General features: G+C 41.7%; 1 protein-coding gene across 1 annotated transcript in view; it reads left to right on the top strand.

Moving 5' to 3' along the window:
• TNS2 (tensin 2) overlaps positions 1-15,533 on the top strand; it is a 161,984-nt gene that overhangs the window by 95,437 nt on the left and 51,014 nt on the right. The window contains exons 4-6 of the mRNA XM_087710626.1: positions 7,489-7,527; positions 12,556-12,594; positions 13,429-13,478. Coding sequence (XP_087566752.1) covers positions 7,489-7,527; positions 12,556-12,594; positions 13,429-13,478 — 128 coding nt within the window. The remainder of the gene's footprint in view (positions 1-7,488; positions 7,528-12,555; positions 12,595-13,428; positions 13,479-15,533) is intronic.

The raw sequence follows: 15,533 nt of genomic DNA, 5'->3' as shown, positions 1-15,533 counted from the left end.
GCATGCTTTCAGCTAGAGTTGGATCTCAGATTACTCAGCAGGCTTGGGAGGGGTGCACCTCTTTGAGGAAAGTGATTTATGACACAGACTGAGGGGAGGAAGGAGTGGGGGTAAAGTTCAGCTATAACTCAAACAAAGCTCAGATCTGACTGCAAAAAGGCCTAATGGTGCTCCTAATAAATGACTAGTTTTGTATTGAAACTTGGCTTGATACTCATGCATCAATTAGGGCATTTTTAGGAAACCTGACAGTTCAAAAATCTCTCCTCTGCTTTAAGTCTCCTTCCAGGGGAACTCAATTCCTGGGGATTTCATGGGCTCACTCACATAAATTTCTGGACAGCACTGCAGGTAATCCTTGACTTACAACCTTTCATTCAGTGACAGTTCGAAGTTACAACAGCAATGAAAAAAGCGATATGACCATTTTCCTAAATAGCCTTCCCTCAGACCTACATACAGGTAGTTCTCGACTTACAACAGTTCATTTAATGACCATTCAAAGTTACAATGGCAGTGAATAAAGTGACATGACCATTTTTCACACTTACGACCATTGCATCATCCCCCCCGGGTCATGTGATCAAAATCCGGGCACTTGGCAACTGATTTATGATGGCTGCAATATTTATGAGGGTTGCAGTGTCCCAAGGGCATGTGATCACCTTTTGCAATGTTCTGACAAAGAAAATCAATGGGAAAGCCAGATTCACTGAACAACCATGCTCCTAACTTAACAACCGAAACTTGGGGCTTGTCTCACTTAGCAACTGAAACTTGGGTCTCAATTGTGGACATAAGTCAAGGACTACCTGCATGGAAATAGTTACCACTGCATTCTTCCAGTTTTTTTTTAAAAAAACATTCCACAATAGCCTGCAGGCCAGGGGTTACCTTGTGGTCTTCAGGCCAATAATAATCAACCTGGATCTGTCTGAAAAAAGAAGAAAGTGCATATGTTTGATCAGCCACTGTATATGTTTCAGTGGTGGGTTGCAGGTGGTATGCCCTGGTACAGGCATACCTGAGCCTGCCCGGAGCACCGGGTACCATTCCAGTACTGTGCTGCGGAGGGCCCACCCGCCTGCCCGCGCTCCTTACCTGTCTTTAAAGTCTTCAGCTCCTGTGCTACGCTCCACCGAGCAGCTGGAGTGTCGTGGAGGCATTGCTGGATGGTAAGACGCATGCATGCGTTGTCCGTGTCCATGTATCAGTTGGAACAGGATCCGAAACCCACCACTGGTATGTTTGAAGTAGTATATATGAAGGAGTATAGCAGTGGTGGATTTCAAAATTTTTTAGAACCTCTTCTGTAGGTGTGGCCGGCTTTGTGGGAGTGGCTTGCCAGCCATGAGATCAGGTTGGAGTGGCTTGCCAGCCATGTGACTGGGTAGGCATGGCCAACTTGTAAAATGTGGTGAAACTCACTTAACAACGCTCTTGCTTAGCAACCAAAATGTTGGCTCAGAATCTCTGGCATTTGAAGCACGCAAGTCTTAAAGCTGTCATGTTACAATACCCTTGCACCCCTACCCTTTAGAAAAAAAAAACCAGGGGTGTTCAAACTTGATAGCTTTAAGACTTGTGGACTTCAACTCCCAGAATTCCTCCTCTCACTCTTCATCTTGATGATGTGCGGACGGGCGGAGGGAGGGAGCTGGAACTGGTTCTAAACGGAACTGTAGATTTGTGGAACCTCTTCTATAGAAGAGGTTAGAACTGGCAGGAACCCACCCCTGGAGTGTAGCCTATGTGAGGAAAGTGAGGCCGCAAAGAACAACGCATGCAATGTATGTGGGAAAAATAAGTTTGAGAGAGTTGTGGGCTTGAGAGAAAAAAATAAGGGGGAAGTGTGTCTGAAGAAGTACTGTAATGTGGATGCTATGCCAGAGAGAGAGAGAGAGTGTGTAGAAGCAATGAGAAGGTGTGGACAAGATACTGATGTATGTTTGAGTGAGGAAATGTTTGTGAATGGCATACGGATGAAAGACAGCTGTGTGTGTAACCCTCAATGTATGACCATGATTGAGCCCAACATTTCTGTTGCTAAGTGAGACATTTGTTAAGTGAATTTTGCCCCATTTTACAACCTTTCTGGCCACATTTGTTAAGTGAATCACTGCAGTTGTTAGGTTAGTAACCTGGTTATCAAGAGAATCTGGCTTCGCCATTAACTTTGCTTGTCGGGAGGTCGCAAAAGGGGACCACGTGACCCAGGGACACTGCAACCGTCATAAATATGAGTTCAGTTCCAAGCGGCTGAATTTTGATCACGTGACCATAAAGATGCTGAAGCGGCCATAAGTGTGAAAAACGGTCACAAGTCACTTTTTAAAAACTTTTTAACCATTGTAACTTTGAAAATGGTCATTAAATGAACTGTTGTAAGTTGAGGATGACCTGTATGTAGGTCTGGGGGAAGGTTATTTAGGAAGATGTGTGAGTTATGTGTGAGATGTGTTGTATGTGAAGGAACGTATCCAATTCCTATATGCAAACGGACTCTCAGTCCGGCAAACCGTACAGCCCTTGGCCAAGAACATTTTTCAACCATGATTGAAGCCGAATAGCCTGAATGATTACATTACTGTAGTCATAACAGTTAATTAAAAGCATACATGCAGGAATGTTTAGTGGAAGACTTAATCTGGTTATACTCAGCCCAGAGCAGCTGCAGCAAAAAAAAGAAAACCCTCTTTCAGCCAGTTTTGTTATCAGGATGAGGTGTTTTGGAGAAGCGGGGAAGGACAAGGAACAATGGATGGAAACTGATGAAGAAGAGATTCAACCTAGAAATAAGGAGAAATTTTCTGACAGGGAGGACGATCAACCGATGGAACAGCTAGTCTTCAGAAATTGTGGTGCTTCATCACTGGAGGCTTTCAAGAAGAGACTGGATAGCCACTTGTCAGAAATGGTATAGGGCAGGAGTGTCAGATTTGTGTCGTCACAGCAGTGTCATGTGATGTATTGGGACTTCCCCCCCCCCTTCACTAAACTGGGTATGGGCATGGCCAGAGTGTGATGCATCCGGTCCGTGGGCCACGAGTTTGACAGGGTCTCCTGCTTGAGCAGAGGGTTGGACTAGATGACCTACAAGTTCCCTTCCTACTCTCTTATTCTATCTTTAACAACAGGACAACGGGTTGTGCATGGCATTTGTGTTTGTGGGCAATGTTTGAACATGGTATCGAGCTGGGGAGAACCCTAAAATTTGCAGAGTTTCTTTTTAATATCTATCTATCTATCTATCTATCTATCTATCTATCTATCTATCTATCTATCTATCTATCTATCTATCTATCTATCTCCTGGTTTGTTATTTTTACAAATAACTCAAGATGGGGAACATATTCAACACATCTTTCTCCTCCTATTTTCCTCACAAAACAAACCTGTAAAGTGAACTGGGCTGAGAGAAAGTGACTGGCCCTAAGTCACCAAGCTGGTTTTCATGGCTAAGGTGGGACTAGAACTCACAGTCTCCTAGTTTCCAGCCTGGTCCCTTAACCAGTCGGGCAAAATGATTCTCTCAGAGCAGCATTTGTGTGAAAAGTTTCAAAATTTGATAAATAAAGAAATCTATCCAAAAGTGGAAGGGGGGCGATATTTTGGAATAGTTTCACCATTCACCAAAATGAATTTCCTTGTTTCTATGATATTGGGAGTCAAAACATGGATACCATTTCGGGTGATAAACCATTGAGTAAAGAACATGGCAATTTGGTATCAGGGAAAAGTTGATAGGAAAGTTTCACAACGCTGATGGAAACATTCTGGATGATTATTCCTCGCTTTTGGAAACAACGTGTACTTTTCATTAGTAGCTTCCCCAGGTAAAACTTTAATGCACCAATAGGTGGGGAAGGAGTTGTCTATACTTCCCAATGGTCCATTAAAAATGATTGTGTTAAGTGCATGATGGCATCATGGTGCAATCATGATGAGAAATTTGGGCAATTGCAATGACAAATCTAGGTTAGAGATCCATTGTTTCAAGATCCAGTAAATCGAGCACTATAGCACCAAACCTTGAAATAAAATGATCCCCCTCAGTATATGATAGCCCAAAATCACCTATGGTGAAAAGAACGGATAGGGATGGACTGAAATTGGAAGGAAAATACCATCAGGAAGTTAAGGTGGGGGTTGCAAAGGATGAAGTTAGACCAGATGAGCTATAATACTCCATATAGATTCTTTCCTAATGTATACATCTGGAATACTTCCACAATCCTATTCATTCTGAATATGGTTGATCTTTCATTCATTTTTTGCAACCCACAAAAGGGAATCTTTTCAAAAATTCAAATGATGTGGTGAATTCTACAGCTAGCATACATTTACAGGAATCCAGTGATAGTAATATAAGGAAATAATATTTCTGGAATTGAATCTGAAAAAAATATGTTGGAAGAGAAGGGAAGAATCAGTCTGTAATTGTGGCAGATTAAACAGTCCAGAAACATGTTTTTTCTATTTAATCTATCCTTTAGACTTTAAATAAAACCTCAGTTTTCTCTTTGGGAAAAAAAATTGGATCTTATTTATAGAAAGAAATGTCTAGCCATGTTTGGTGTTCCTATTAAAAAGCAAATGAATTACTTGGTAAATTCATACACGTAATATGTTGACCACTTAGATTTTTTTTAAAGTATGACACACCATTTCATTTTAACTGGAATTCTGTTAACTTTTCCTTGCTAAAATGTGTGGGACTTTATGAAGAATAGGAAGCAACTATTGAGAAGAACCTTTGTGGTGGAAATGAGGCAGAAGAGTGGTAGGCATGAATATTGTTGCTTTTCTGCTCCAAAGTGGCTCTTCCTTTGCCCAAATCTTTATAGAGATAATCTTTATAGGCTAGTGTGGACCTCTGAAATTTGGGGAGCAAGTTGTCTGCACTTTCACAGAATGGTTGCCATGATTGGCAGAAGAAAAACTGGGCAGGATAGTCCCCATTTCCCCACCATTAATCCAACTTAGCTTTGCTGATTATCTGCATTAGGCATATCACCAAATAAAGCTCTGGGCTGGTGAGAATCCATCAGTTTTCATCTCCTAAAAACGGGAAATAAGAGGAAGTAAAACCAATGTCAGTACTTTGCTTGGAGGCAGGCTGGTGTCCCTTCTTTAAAAGACAGGAACTTTTTCAGGGAAAACTAGGTGGAGCTCACCACTGCTCTGACTCAAGCAACAGAGCCACCCTGGATTTGTTAAATCAATACCCAGGAGGATGCAATGTAGCATTCTGCAGGGAAGTGGTCTATTATTTATTTATTCTTATCCATCTTTATTATTTTTATAACTCGCTTGAAGTGACAAACGTTTTCCCCACAACAGCAACCCTCAGAATCTCCTGGTTTTTAGTCTGACCAAACTGGTTCTATAAATCTTATCAACAGCTTGGCTCTGGAGAGATTATGATAGTTGCTGGCTGCAGACACATTGAGAGCATTAACTTATCTTACATTGTATGCTCAGTGCACTGTTTGCTTTCAGGAAAACCCAGGAATTAATTCTGATTAGACTTGGGTCCAACTATACTTGTATATGCTTATTTGTGTTAGCCTCTTCATTTGTAGGCAGGAGACACTCAGCAGCTGGAGTACAATCGGACTGAAAAGGGAATGTTTGTTGCAGCCAAGTTAACATGTTATCCATCAATCATTGAACCAGCAAAATGCTATACTAATATACGATTTGCTGCCTCCCTTGGTGATCCCTCTCCTGCTGTAAATGCAACAACAATGACAAGGCTGTTGTCATTATTCACTGTGTAAAGGGCACATTAGGAAATGATGGTGGGGTGGGGTGGATTTCTCTGACTCCGTTTTCCTTCTGCTTCCTCAAATATCACCAGCTGGTGGGAAAGCATCCTCTGTCACTTTTTTTCACGGGAGCTGAAGTTTGGGAGGAATTGAGTGTTGTTTTTTTCAGATGGCTTCATTAGAAAGTTAGCCACTGGTCAAAACTCATGCTAGTTTTGTGCAAGAGTTTTTGATAGGTATGTTCAAAAGGAGCTTATATCGATGAATTTTGAACATGGGCTTAGTACTTGTTCCAATGTCTGCTAAACCCAATATTCAAAGAAGCCAACTGACACTTTCCAGGCATGGGGAAATTGCCATCAAACTTCAGACTTGCTGTCCTTTGTTGGTCATCTGCTGGCCAGGTTGATCTCTAGCTCATAGAGTTTTAAAGATCCGGAGGGAAGAAGTGAGAGAACTGGATTCTCCTCTGTCCAAAAACAGACTGGCTTTAGAAGCCTCACTAGCCAATAGCTGCTTGGCTCCTCCCACTCCTCATGGATGATCTGACTGCACCACTCACAAAATAGATTGTCAACTGTACCCTCGTAACAACTGCATTAACAGCAGCCACATTATGGTCAACTTAAGGCCACCTTATGGAGATCCAGTGAAGGCAACATTATGATCCAGCCGCAGAAAAAGTGAGGAGATTAAGCTCCGGAGCATTACAATTAGACCCCCAAAACCAACTGCAGTTGTTTCATCTTATCCCCCTGAGCAGTTTTGCTGCAGAAAGACAAAAAAGTAACAAGAAATATTGCTGGAGAAATAAGAAGGCTCAAAGTGGAAGATGGGTGCAAAATCATCTGAAATCATCTTCTGTAAAATTCCGCAAAAGAAGGCCAGGTGCTGGCTTTATGAGACCTTTTTTTCTGGAAGTAACTGGAGCTAATACATTTTGAGTTATTTATTTATGTTTTATTTATTTATTATTTGTCAAATTGTTTACAAGATAATGGGTATAAGAATAAACATGAGTATCAATGAATTGGGGACAATTGGACAGGGATGGTAGGCACGATGGTGCACTTATGCACGCCCCTTACAGACCTCTTAGGAATGGGGTGAGGTCAATAGTAGATAGTTTGGGGGAGACCCCAACTGGGTTTGAGGTCTCACCTGCATCACAGGATAAGCCTGGGTCTCTGCCCTTCACCCTCCTTCAACCACAGGAAGCAAAGGGTGTGGGGGGTGTGGGGTGGGATAATAGCCCTTTGCTCTCTTACGGGTCACAAGGAATGCCCTGGCAGTTCCACCAGGCGAGAGGGAAACGGAGCAGCCTGAATAGCCTCACTGTTACTTCCCTCTTGGGTGGGGTGCTCTTCTGGGTTTGTTTTCCTCTATGGTAGCCCCTGTGCCAGATCTGGCCGTGCTGCCTTGCTGCCTGATGAATTGCTGCCTGTAATATGTGCTGTTGTTGGAAGGGCCCAGCCCCAGCCAAAGGAAACACCCAGATGGGAAAGCGTCTACTTCTTGGAGAGGGGAGCTGGGGACGGGATAAGAGACTTCTCTCCTACCCATCTGCCCCACATCCTATTCTGGCGAAAAGGAGGAGGTCTTCAGATGTCATTGCAAAGGTCTCAGTGTTGGGAGGGGTAGATGGACGATGTTGGCGACTGCAAAGCTGAACTGGCATATGCACTGAGGCTCATCTCTTTCCCTTTCTCTTTGTCAGGTGCCATCTTCCTGCCAGCCCGTCCCTCCAAGCGAACTGGTAAGTGCCTGCTCTTTTGCCACCCACTTGACCCCACATAATACTTTGCAGAGGGGAAAGTGGAGGGGGGGTGTTAGCATCTTGTGGTGAAGTTGACAAAGGGCCCCGTTGTGATGCTCTGAAGACTTCGGGCAATAGTAAAAATGCTGGTGCTTAAACTTGAGCCAAGATGCTTTATTGTTTTCCGACAGGTAAGCTGAGGATGTGTGCATGTAAGGAAATTGAAACATGTCGCCAAGAGTGGCTTTGTAACGCCGCCTCTTTTAAAAAGAGGATTTAGTCTGAGGTTTTTCTCTTCTGAATTATGATCTTGTACAATTGCCCGCTTCAGCAAAGCTTGGGATGCATTGCAGGAATTGTTTGATTTTCCCGTACTCTGCTCTTTCATTCTTCTCCAATATTTTAGAATGCGGTACGCTGGCTTAGGATTGCCCCCCCTTCCCCCCAATTCAAAATTTGTGTGGCTGATTTGTTTAAGTATTCTTTAAAATACTTCCAGTGCTTGATTCTTATCACCGTTACTCATTTTTAAAGAGCTGGAAAAACTTTAGTCAGGAATGAGTTGGAGCTTTTCCTGTAGTTTCACAAACCGCTTTCCCCAATCTTTCCATGTACAGTAATGTGTTCCCAGCTTTTAACTACCTTACAGAAGGATCCTGTCTACTCCCTGACACAAGGTTATTTTAGGGAAGGGGGCTGCTCCCAGAACAAAGCAGCCTGTGTTCTGTAGATGCCCCACCATTCAAAGTGTATCTGTGAGGGAATTCTCTTTTTCCGCTATAAGCAGGACATGTGTTGATTCAGTGCACTTTATAAATAGCTACTTTTTTCTGTTCAGTGAATGCTTGCTTCCCCCCACGCCCTCTTTTGCTATCCGAATGGTGAAGTAATGTACACATTTCCATATCCAAGGTGACGTGTCTGAACTGATGGTTTCCATTTAGATCAGGCTTGTCCAACCTTTTGGCTTCTCCTGCACTGCAATGAGTGAAGAGGTATAGTCTTGGACAGCATATAAAATATACACATACTGTACAGACAGACACACACACACACACACACAGACACACCAGAGGTGGTATTCTGCCGGTTTGCCCCAGTTTGGGTGAACCGGTAGTGACGGCGGCAGGAGGCTTCGCTCACCCATCTAGATGTCATCACAGATGCTCTGTGCATGCGCAGAAGATTCTACGCATGCACAGAAGCGCCACGCGAGCTCCCGATTCTGAACTGGTAGAAAAGGTAAGAGAAAACCATTACTGATATACATGTACATGTACATGTATATGTACATATATACATATACAGATAGATAGATAGATAGATAGATAGATAGATAGATAGATAGATAGATAGATAGATAGATAGATAGATAGATGATAGATAGATTGATTGATTGATTGATTGATAGATGATAGATAGATGATAGATAGATGATAGATAGATGATAGATAGATAGATAGATGATAAATGATAGATAGATAGACAGACAGACAGATAAATAAATAGATAGATACACACACACACACACACACACACACACACTATTTTAATTATCACTAAAAAAGTCACATCATAATGTTAAATGTTTATGATTGTAAGCTACATTACGAGTTGTCCAAGGCTGCAAGTTGGACTTGCTTGATGTAAATAATCATCCTAGGCATAATGGCCATTTTATAGGCTGAACTAACCAAATATTTCCTATTCTGTCTTCTTTGGAGTAAAGATAGTTCAATCTATTGTCTCCCCTCCACCCCTCCATCTCCCATGTCTCTGGTTTAAGAGAATCAATCCACAATACGTTGCCCTGACCAGTTTGGTTGAGAGGCAGTTGGAAAGCAAAAGAAAAGAGGGGGCTGCGGGTGCGTACAGCTGCTCCTCAGCTTACGACCACAAATGAGCCCAAAATGTCTGTTGTTAAGTGAGGCATTTTTGTCAAGTGAGTTTTGCCCCATTTTATGACTTTTCTTGCTGCCACGGTTGCTGAGTGAATAATTGCAGCTGATAAGTGAGTAACCCTATTGTTAAGTGAATCTGGCTTCCCCATTGACTTTGCTCATCAGAAGGTCACAAAGGGGGGGGGGGTCACGTGACCTTTGGTCATAAATATAAACCAGTTGCCAGGCAGCTGAATTTTGATCACGTGACCCTAAGGATGCTGCTGAGTTTGCAACTGTGAAAAATGGTCATAAGTCACATTTTTCAGGGCCGTTGTGACTTTGAACGGGCAGTAAATGAACGGTTGTAAGTCGAGGACTACCTATATTCCTTCCTTTTCTCAGAACCAGGTTTCACAAGAATTACAGCAACTGGATACTGAGAATGGGGGAGAAATGGATTTGCACTTTAATTATGTTTCTCCACAAGAGCAAGGAGGATTGATAGGAATTGGAAGATCCATTTAGTCCTTCCCCCCTAATTAGTTTAGGTTCCTCCCACTTTGCCAGCAGACAACAAAACTGTAAACTGTATTTAATACCAAAAGGGAGCAGGGCAACAGTTTTGAATCAGCGGATTCATTGCCTTTAATTTATTTCACTCCCTTCTTGTAATTAAGCTTTCATGTGACCATGTGTTGCTTCCAAATTTGAAGTAACATGTGTGCCAGATCTTTCACTTGCGTTGTGTGTGGATCAGTGTGGGTTGCAAATCCCATTCCAACCAGTACAGTTGGAACGGGGCTGGCGGCGTCCTCATGGATGCGCGCAGCATGCACATTCGTTCAAGTGCCTCCGCAACGCTCCAGCTGCTCCGCATGTTCCTGCGCGGAAGCACAGAAGCCTTTAAACTCCAGTAAGGAGCTCGGGGGGCGGGCGGGCTCTCCGGAGCACTGTACCGGAACGGTATCTGGGCTGGCTCTGGTACACCCATACCGGAGCGTACCGCCTGCAACCCACCATTGGTGTGGATCAAAAATTAATCTACACTTGGGTCCCTCTGTGCCTGTTCCACCTGTGCAAACCTTTGGAGTATGTTTTCTGCCACTGAATGACCACCCCATTCATACGTGATGCCATCTTCAAAGAGATGGGAGGTTTGGGGGTGAGAGTTCAGCAGAAGTGAAGCCACATGCATTGTTGTTGAAGGGAAGGCTGAGAGATTGCAAAGCTCTTTGAAGGGGACCAAGGAAGGCCAAGATTTCCAGGCAGCTGAGAGCTGTTCCTCTCAGTTCTGCCTTCTTGGTTTTTGCTCTTGTGTGGGCAGAAAGTGGCCTGCATTTCACTGCAAATCCTCTTCTCCTTCTACGTTAGTGGACAGCTGAACGTAGAACTATTGTGACGGTTTAAATATGTGCTATCATATAAGCTTTTGTGGATCAGAGTCTATTTCCTCAGATATTTATCAACAAAGCTTTTTTCTCCAAGTCCTGCAATTTAGATGGAAGAACAACTAGGACAGCAAAGTAGTCCTACTATTGTTCAATACTTGTGATTTAGAAATACTCTTTAAAAAAAACAGGGGTAATGATAAATATATAATGATATTGGTATTGGTATTAGTCCTCAACTTACACCGTAATTTTGCCCAAACCTTCTACTGCTAAGTGAGACATTTATTATGTTTTGCCCCATTTTACAACCTTTCTTGCCACAGTTGTTAAGTGAATCACTGCCGTTGTTAAGCTACTAACATGGTTCTTAAGTGAATCTGGCTTCCCCATTGACTTTGCTTGTTAGAAGTTTGCAAGAGCTGATTGCTTGATCCTAGGCAGTGATGGGATTCAGCCGGTTCGCACCTATTCAGGAGAATCGGTTCGTAACTTTCTAAGCAGTTCGGAGAACCAGTTGTTGGAAGAAATCTTATTTTATTTTCCCCCACTTTACAGGGCTAATCCTATAAGGAAGGCAGGAAGGAAAAATTATGGCGTTGTTTCTAGCCTCATCTTTATTGCCCTGTTTACAGAAACTGCCTCTCCGGTTAACTCTTATTACATTGTAACAGCTAAGGCGAAGCGCCCATCGACGTGAGCTGGCCACAGCCACATTGTCACATGACCACCGAGCTATGCCTACTCAGCTGGTCATTATGGCAGAGAACCGGTTGTTAAATTATTTGAATCCCACACCACTGACCCTAGGATACTGCAATTGTCATAAATATGAGCATCCAAATTTTGATCACATGATCATGGGGATGCTGCAAGGGTTGTAACTGTGAATAACAGTCACAAGTGACTTTTTCAGTGCCGTTGTAACTAAATAGTCATTAAATGAACTGTTATAAGTCAGAGAGTACCTGTACTGGTAATAGAATTGGGAATGTCAGTCCAATTGGGGGTAGGGGAAGAATTCAGCCCCCAGAGCAAAATGGTTTCTACTTCTGTCTTAAAAAGAAGTGAGACATCAAAGGAAAACCTTGGCAGATTTTGCTCAGATATATGGGTTACTCTTGGAAGTCTATGTAGCAGTGACTTGTGTCAATGGTGGGATTCAACATTTCAGAACTGTGTTCTGTGGGCGTGGCTTGGTGGGTGTGATGTGGCTTTGTGGATGTGGCTTTGTGGGCATGGCAGGAAAAGGATACTGCAAAATCCCCATTCCCTCACCACCCTACTAACCTGATTTCCAGCTCTGTTCTCCTGTTCAGGGCAACAAAAGAAGATTGGCTGGGAGGCAGTGAGGGCGGGGCCAGCCTATTTGCCAGTTCTCCGAACTACTCAGAATTTCCACTACCTGTTCTCAAGAATCTGTCAGAACTGGCTGAATACCATCTCTGACTTGTGTCCTGGGTGGATTTGAGGATGGAGGGAGCAATTTACATTATGTTCATGGCAGATTGTTTGGATGGTGTATCCTAGCAGGAAAACTACTTGCCACTGCATTGTTTTGTTGGCAAAACAAGTTGCCACTGCATGATTTTTCTTCAGCTCTGTGGTTAGTAGCACTCACAGTTCAATGAGCAGCAACATTCTTACTTCTTTGAAACTGTACATAACCGCATCATCATGCAATCTTGTTGTTAATGTTCTTTGGGTTTTTTTTATATTTGAACTTAAACACATATCATCTTCTTCCCTATGTTTAGAGACGGAATACAGCCCCAGTCCGGCGCATTGAACATTTGGTAAGGCTCTGTTTGATGTTATTCTTCTGAACCTGCCTGTCCCATAGACTGGCGTTTTAACCATTATGTTGACATTAATCCCTAGGAGCGTGGGAAGATTTGTCTTCTTTGTTTTTGTAGTTAATGCGTTTGTACTTAAAGTCGTCATGAATTTTCCGACTTAGTCATTAAAATCATGTGAACTTCAAGACACATTATGAAAAAGTATCTCTGGTCCTGGGGTCAAATCAAGGTGTTTCGTCTCCTTGCCTTTCTCGTAGAAGAACTGACTTTATACTTATTTTGTGGCAGACGATTGTTCTAGCACAGATAGCAGAGCCAGTTTGGTGTTAGAGTTAAAGGCACCAGGCTAGAAAGCAGGAAACCATGAGTTCTAGTCCCACCTTAGGCACAAAGCCAGCTGGGTTACCTTAGGCCAATCAGCCTCTCTCAGCCCAAGGACGCAGGCAAGGCCAATCAACTTCCAAAAAACCCTTGCCAAGAAAACTACAGGGACTGGCAGACACCAGGAATCAATACTGATTTGCAGGGATACAAAAAGCACAGTGGTGCACTACTTAGGCACTGTCTCAGATTAAGCGAAAGATTGATGAAGTGACAAATCTTTGGTCCCTCAGAACTAACAATAAAGGCCAACACTAGTTGAAAATGTAAAATAGTCAGTAAAATGGGTCCAAAAATTGGTGTTTTGTGAATATTTTCCTATTTAATTTTTATGTTCTTTCTTTACACATTAATATTCTCATTCATTGTGCTCTTGTCTTTGCTGTGAATACAATATTTTTCTACACACATTTGTTAGATGCTGACTTCCTTCCTTCCTTTATTTTTCAGGGCTCCACCAAGTCCCTCAACACTGCAAAGCAACGGAATACGTTGCCCAGGTACAGCCTGACCCTGACAGTGTGTGTGTGGGGGTGTAATAATATTGGCCTTGAAATTCAGGGAAGGTGAGGGATGGACCAGCTTTTAGTCTATTGTTTTTAATGGTGAGCTATTTTTGTAGCCAGGGGTCATCTTCTCTTGGTTTCTTCTACTAACATTATCCTCAGTTAATCACATGAGTAACTCCCGTCATTTTAGAACTAGGAAGAAAATGGATTAGTACTGCACTGAATTTTAGGTTTGGCTATTGGGGGCGAGGGGGGAGAGACAAGAAAGTAAGTGTTAATATTTATTGAATCAGTTGTGAATGACGCCATTCACCTGAGGATACAATATCACGGAGAATGCCATTAAGTTAATAACAATGGGGGAGAAAAATGAAGGCATCTCAGTACCATATGCTTTATTCTAAAAAGATAAGCATGGTTGCTTCCTTTTTGTAAAAAAATGCACTTTATTAAATTTCTACAAAAAATAAACTATAAAAACAAAGAAGGAATTAAGTTAAAATAGAGGACAAGAAAGGTGGAAAAGAATAGAAAAGAAATGAAAAGAAATCGAAAAAGGGTAAGTAACTTCCAACTTTCTTCGATACAATTGTATACATAAATAACCTAAAATTCAATAATACACAGTATTTCCACAATCATAAATATTTCCAATTGTCAAGTCCCAAAATTAATGTAACATCTCTTGTGATTTCTAACAAAAAGTCCAAAAGTGGTAGCTACATAAAAACAAAGCTAGACAAAGTCTTTTCTTTAATCAAAGTAGTTAATTTCACTGTCTCAACTAGTTCCATTAACTTCACCATCCATTCTGCCATTGTAGGAATTTATAAGTCTTTCCATCTCTTTGCATATAACTCACCGCAATTATCATATATAAAAACACTATTGTTTTCTTCAATCGTTTATCGTTTAACAATTTCGTTGTATTTAAGTACAATGACAATAAATAATATACTATACTATCTATCATGCTTGTACTCTTGCCTCCTTTTGTTGCAATTAGTAAATGAGTTGGGGAGAGAATTTTTTAACAAAGTTCATCAGAATTGCCTCTTTTCTTTTGACTCATCCCTATCAAGATAGTTTTCATTAATAAGGACTAGATATGAATATAAGCCATGCATTCCTCATCCATTGTTCTGTGATAGCAAGCTTTATCTCCTTAAACAAATCTAGTGATCTAAGAACAGCATTTTCTTCCATCTGCATTCTTATTGGCCAAAATATTCTGGGTCAAGGCTAAGGCCCAATCTTCACAAATGAGAAGGTTTTTCCCCATATCACAGCTGCTTCACTGGAGATTGAAGTCTTCAGAAAGTCAACTGACTTATTCTCTGTTGTTGCAGAAGACCTTAGCTACAGTGTATGAATGAGCATTGCAAGGAAGCAATTAATTAAATGTTACGGGGAAACTCACTAATAGATGCAATTAATTTTTAGTCGTTTTTATTGCTTTTAAAATAATGATTAGAAAAAAGAAAGGAGCAAAAAGAACAAAACCACAAACTACATACATATTTAAAAAATTACATTAAAAATGCTTAAGAGAGCTGAGGTGGCGCAGTGGTTAAAGTGCAGCACTGCAAGCTATTTCAGTTGACTACTAGTTGCAGTTCAGCAGTTCAAATCTCATCAATTCAAGGTTGACTCAGCCTTCCATCCTTCTGAGGTTGGTAAAATGAAGACCCAGATTGTTGGGGGCAATAGGCTGATTCTGTAAACCGCTTAGAGAGGGCTGTAAAAGCATTATGAAGTGGTATATAAGTCTAAGTGCTATTGCTGTTAAAAATGAGTGAAGAAATACAGAAGGAATATTTTGTATTGATGCAAATTATCAATTGAAGAAGCAGTTGCAGTGGTTTTTTCCCCCGTTGGAGGTTTTTAAGCAGAAGTTGGTCAGGACTATTTGTCGTATAAATGCTGCTTCTGCTCTACAGAAAGCAGAAGATTACATACAAAGACTTCCAAGACACTTTCCAATTCCATCATTATATGGAGTAGCAGAATATAAATTTAAGAAAAGCACATGAAGAAAAGTACTGG

The sequence above is a fragment of the Thamnophis sirtalis genome, unplaced genomic scaffold (assembly GCF_051295495.1).
Source record: "Thamnophis sirtalis isolate CommonGarterSnake01/CBP01778 unplaced genomic scaffold, rThaSir2_p1.2 scaffold_3, whole genome shotgun sequence".
In the NCBI taxonomy this organism is placed as follows: Eukaryota; Metazoa; Chordata; class Lepidosauria; order Squamata; family Natricidae; genus Thamnophis; species Thamnophis sirtalis.
This window is presented reverse-complemented; position numbering and strand designations above follow the sequence as displayed.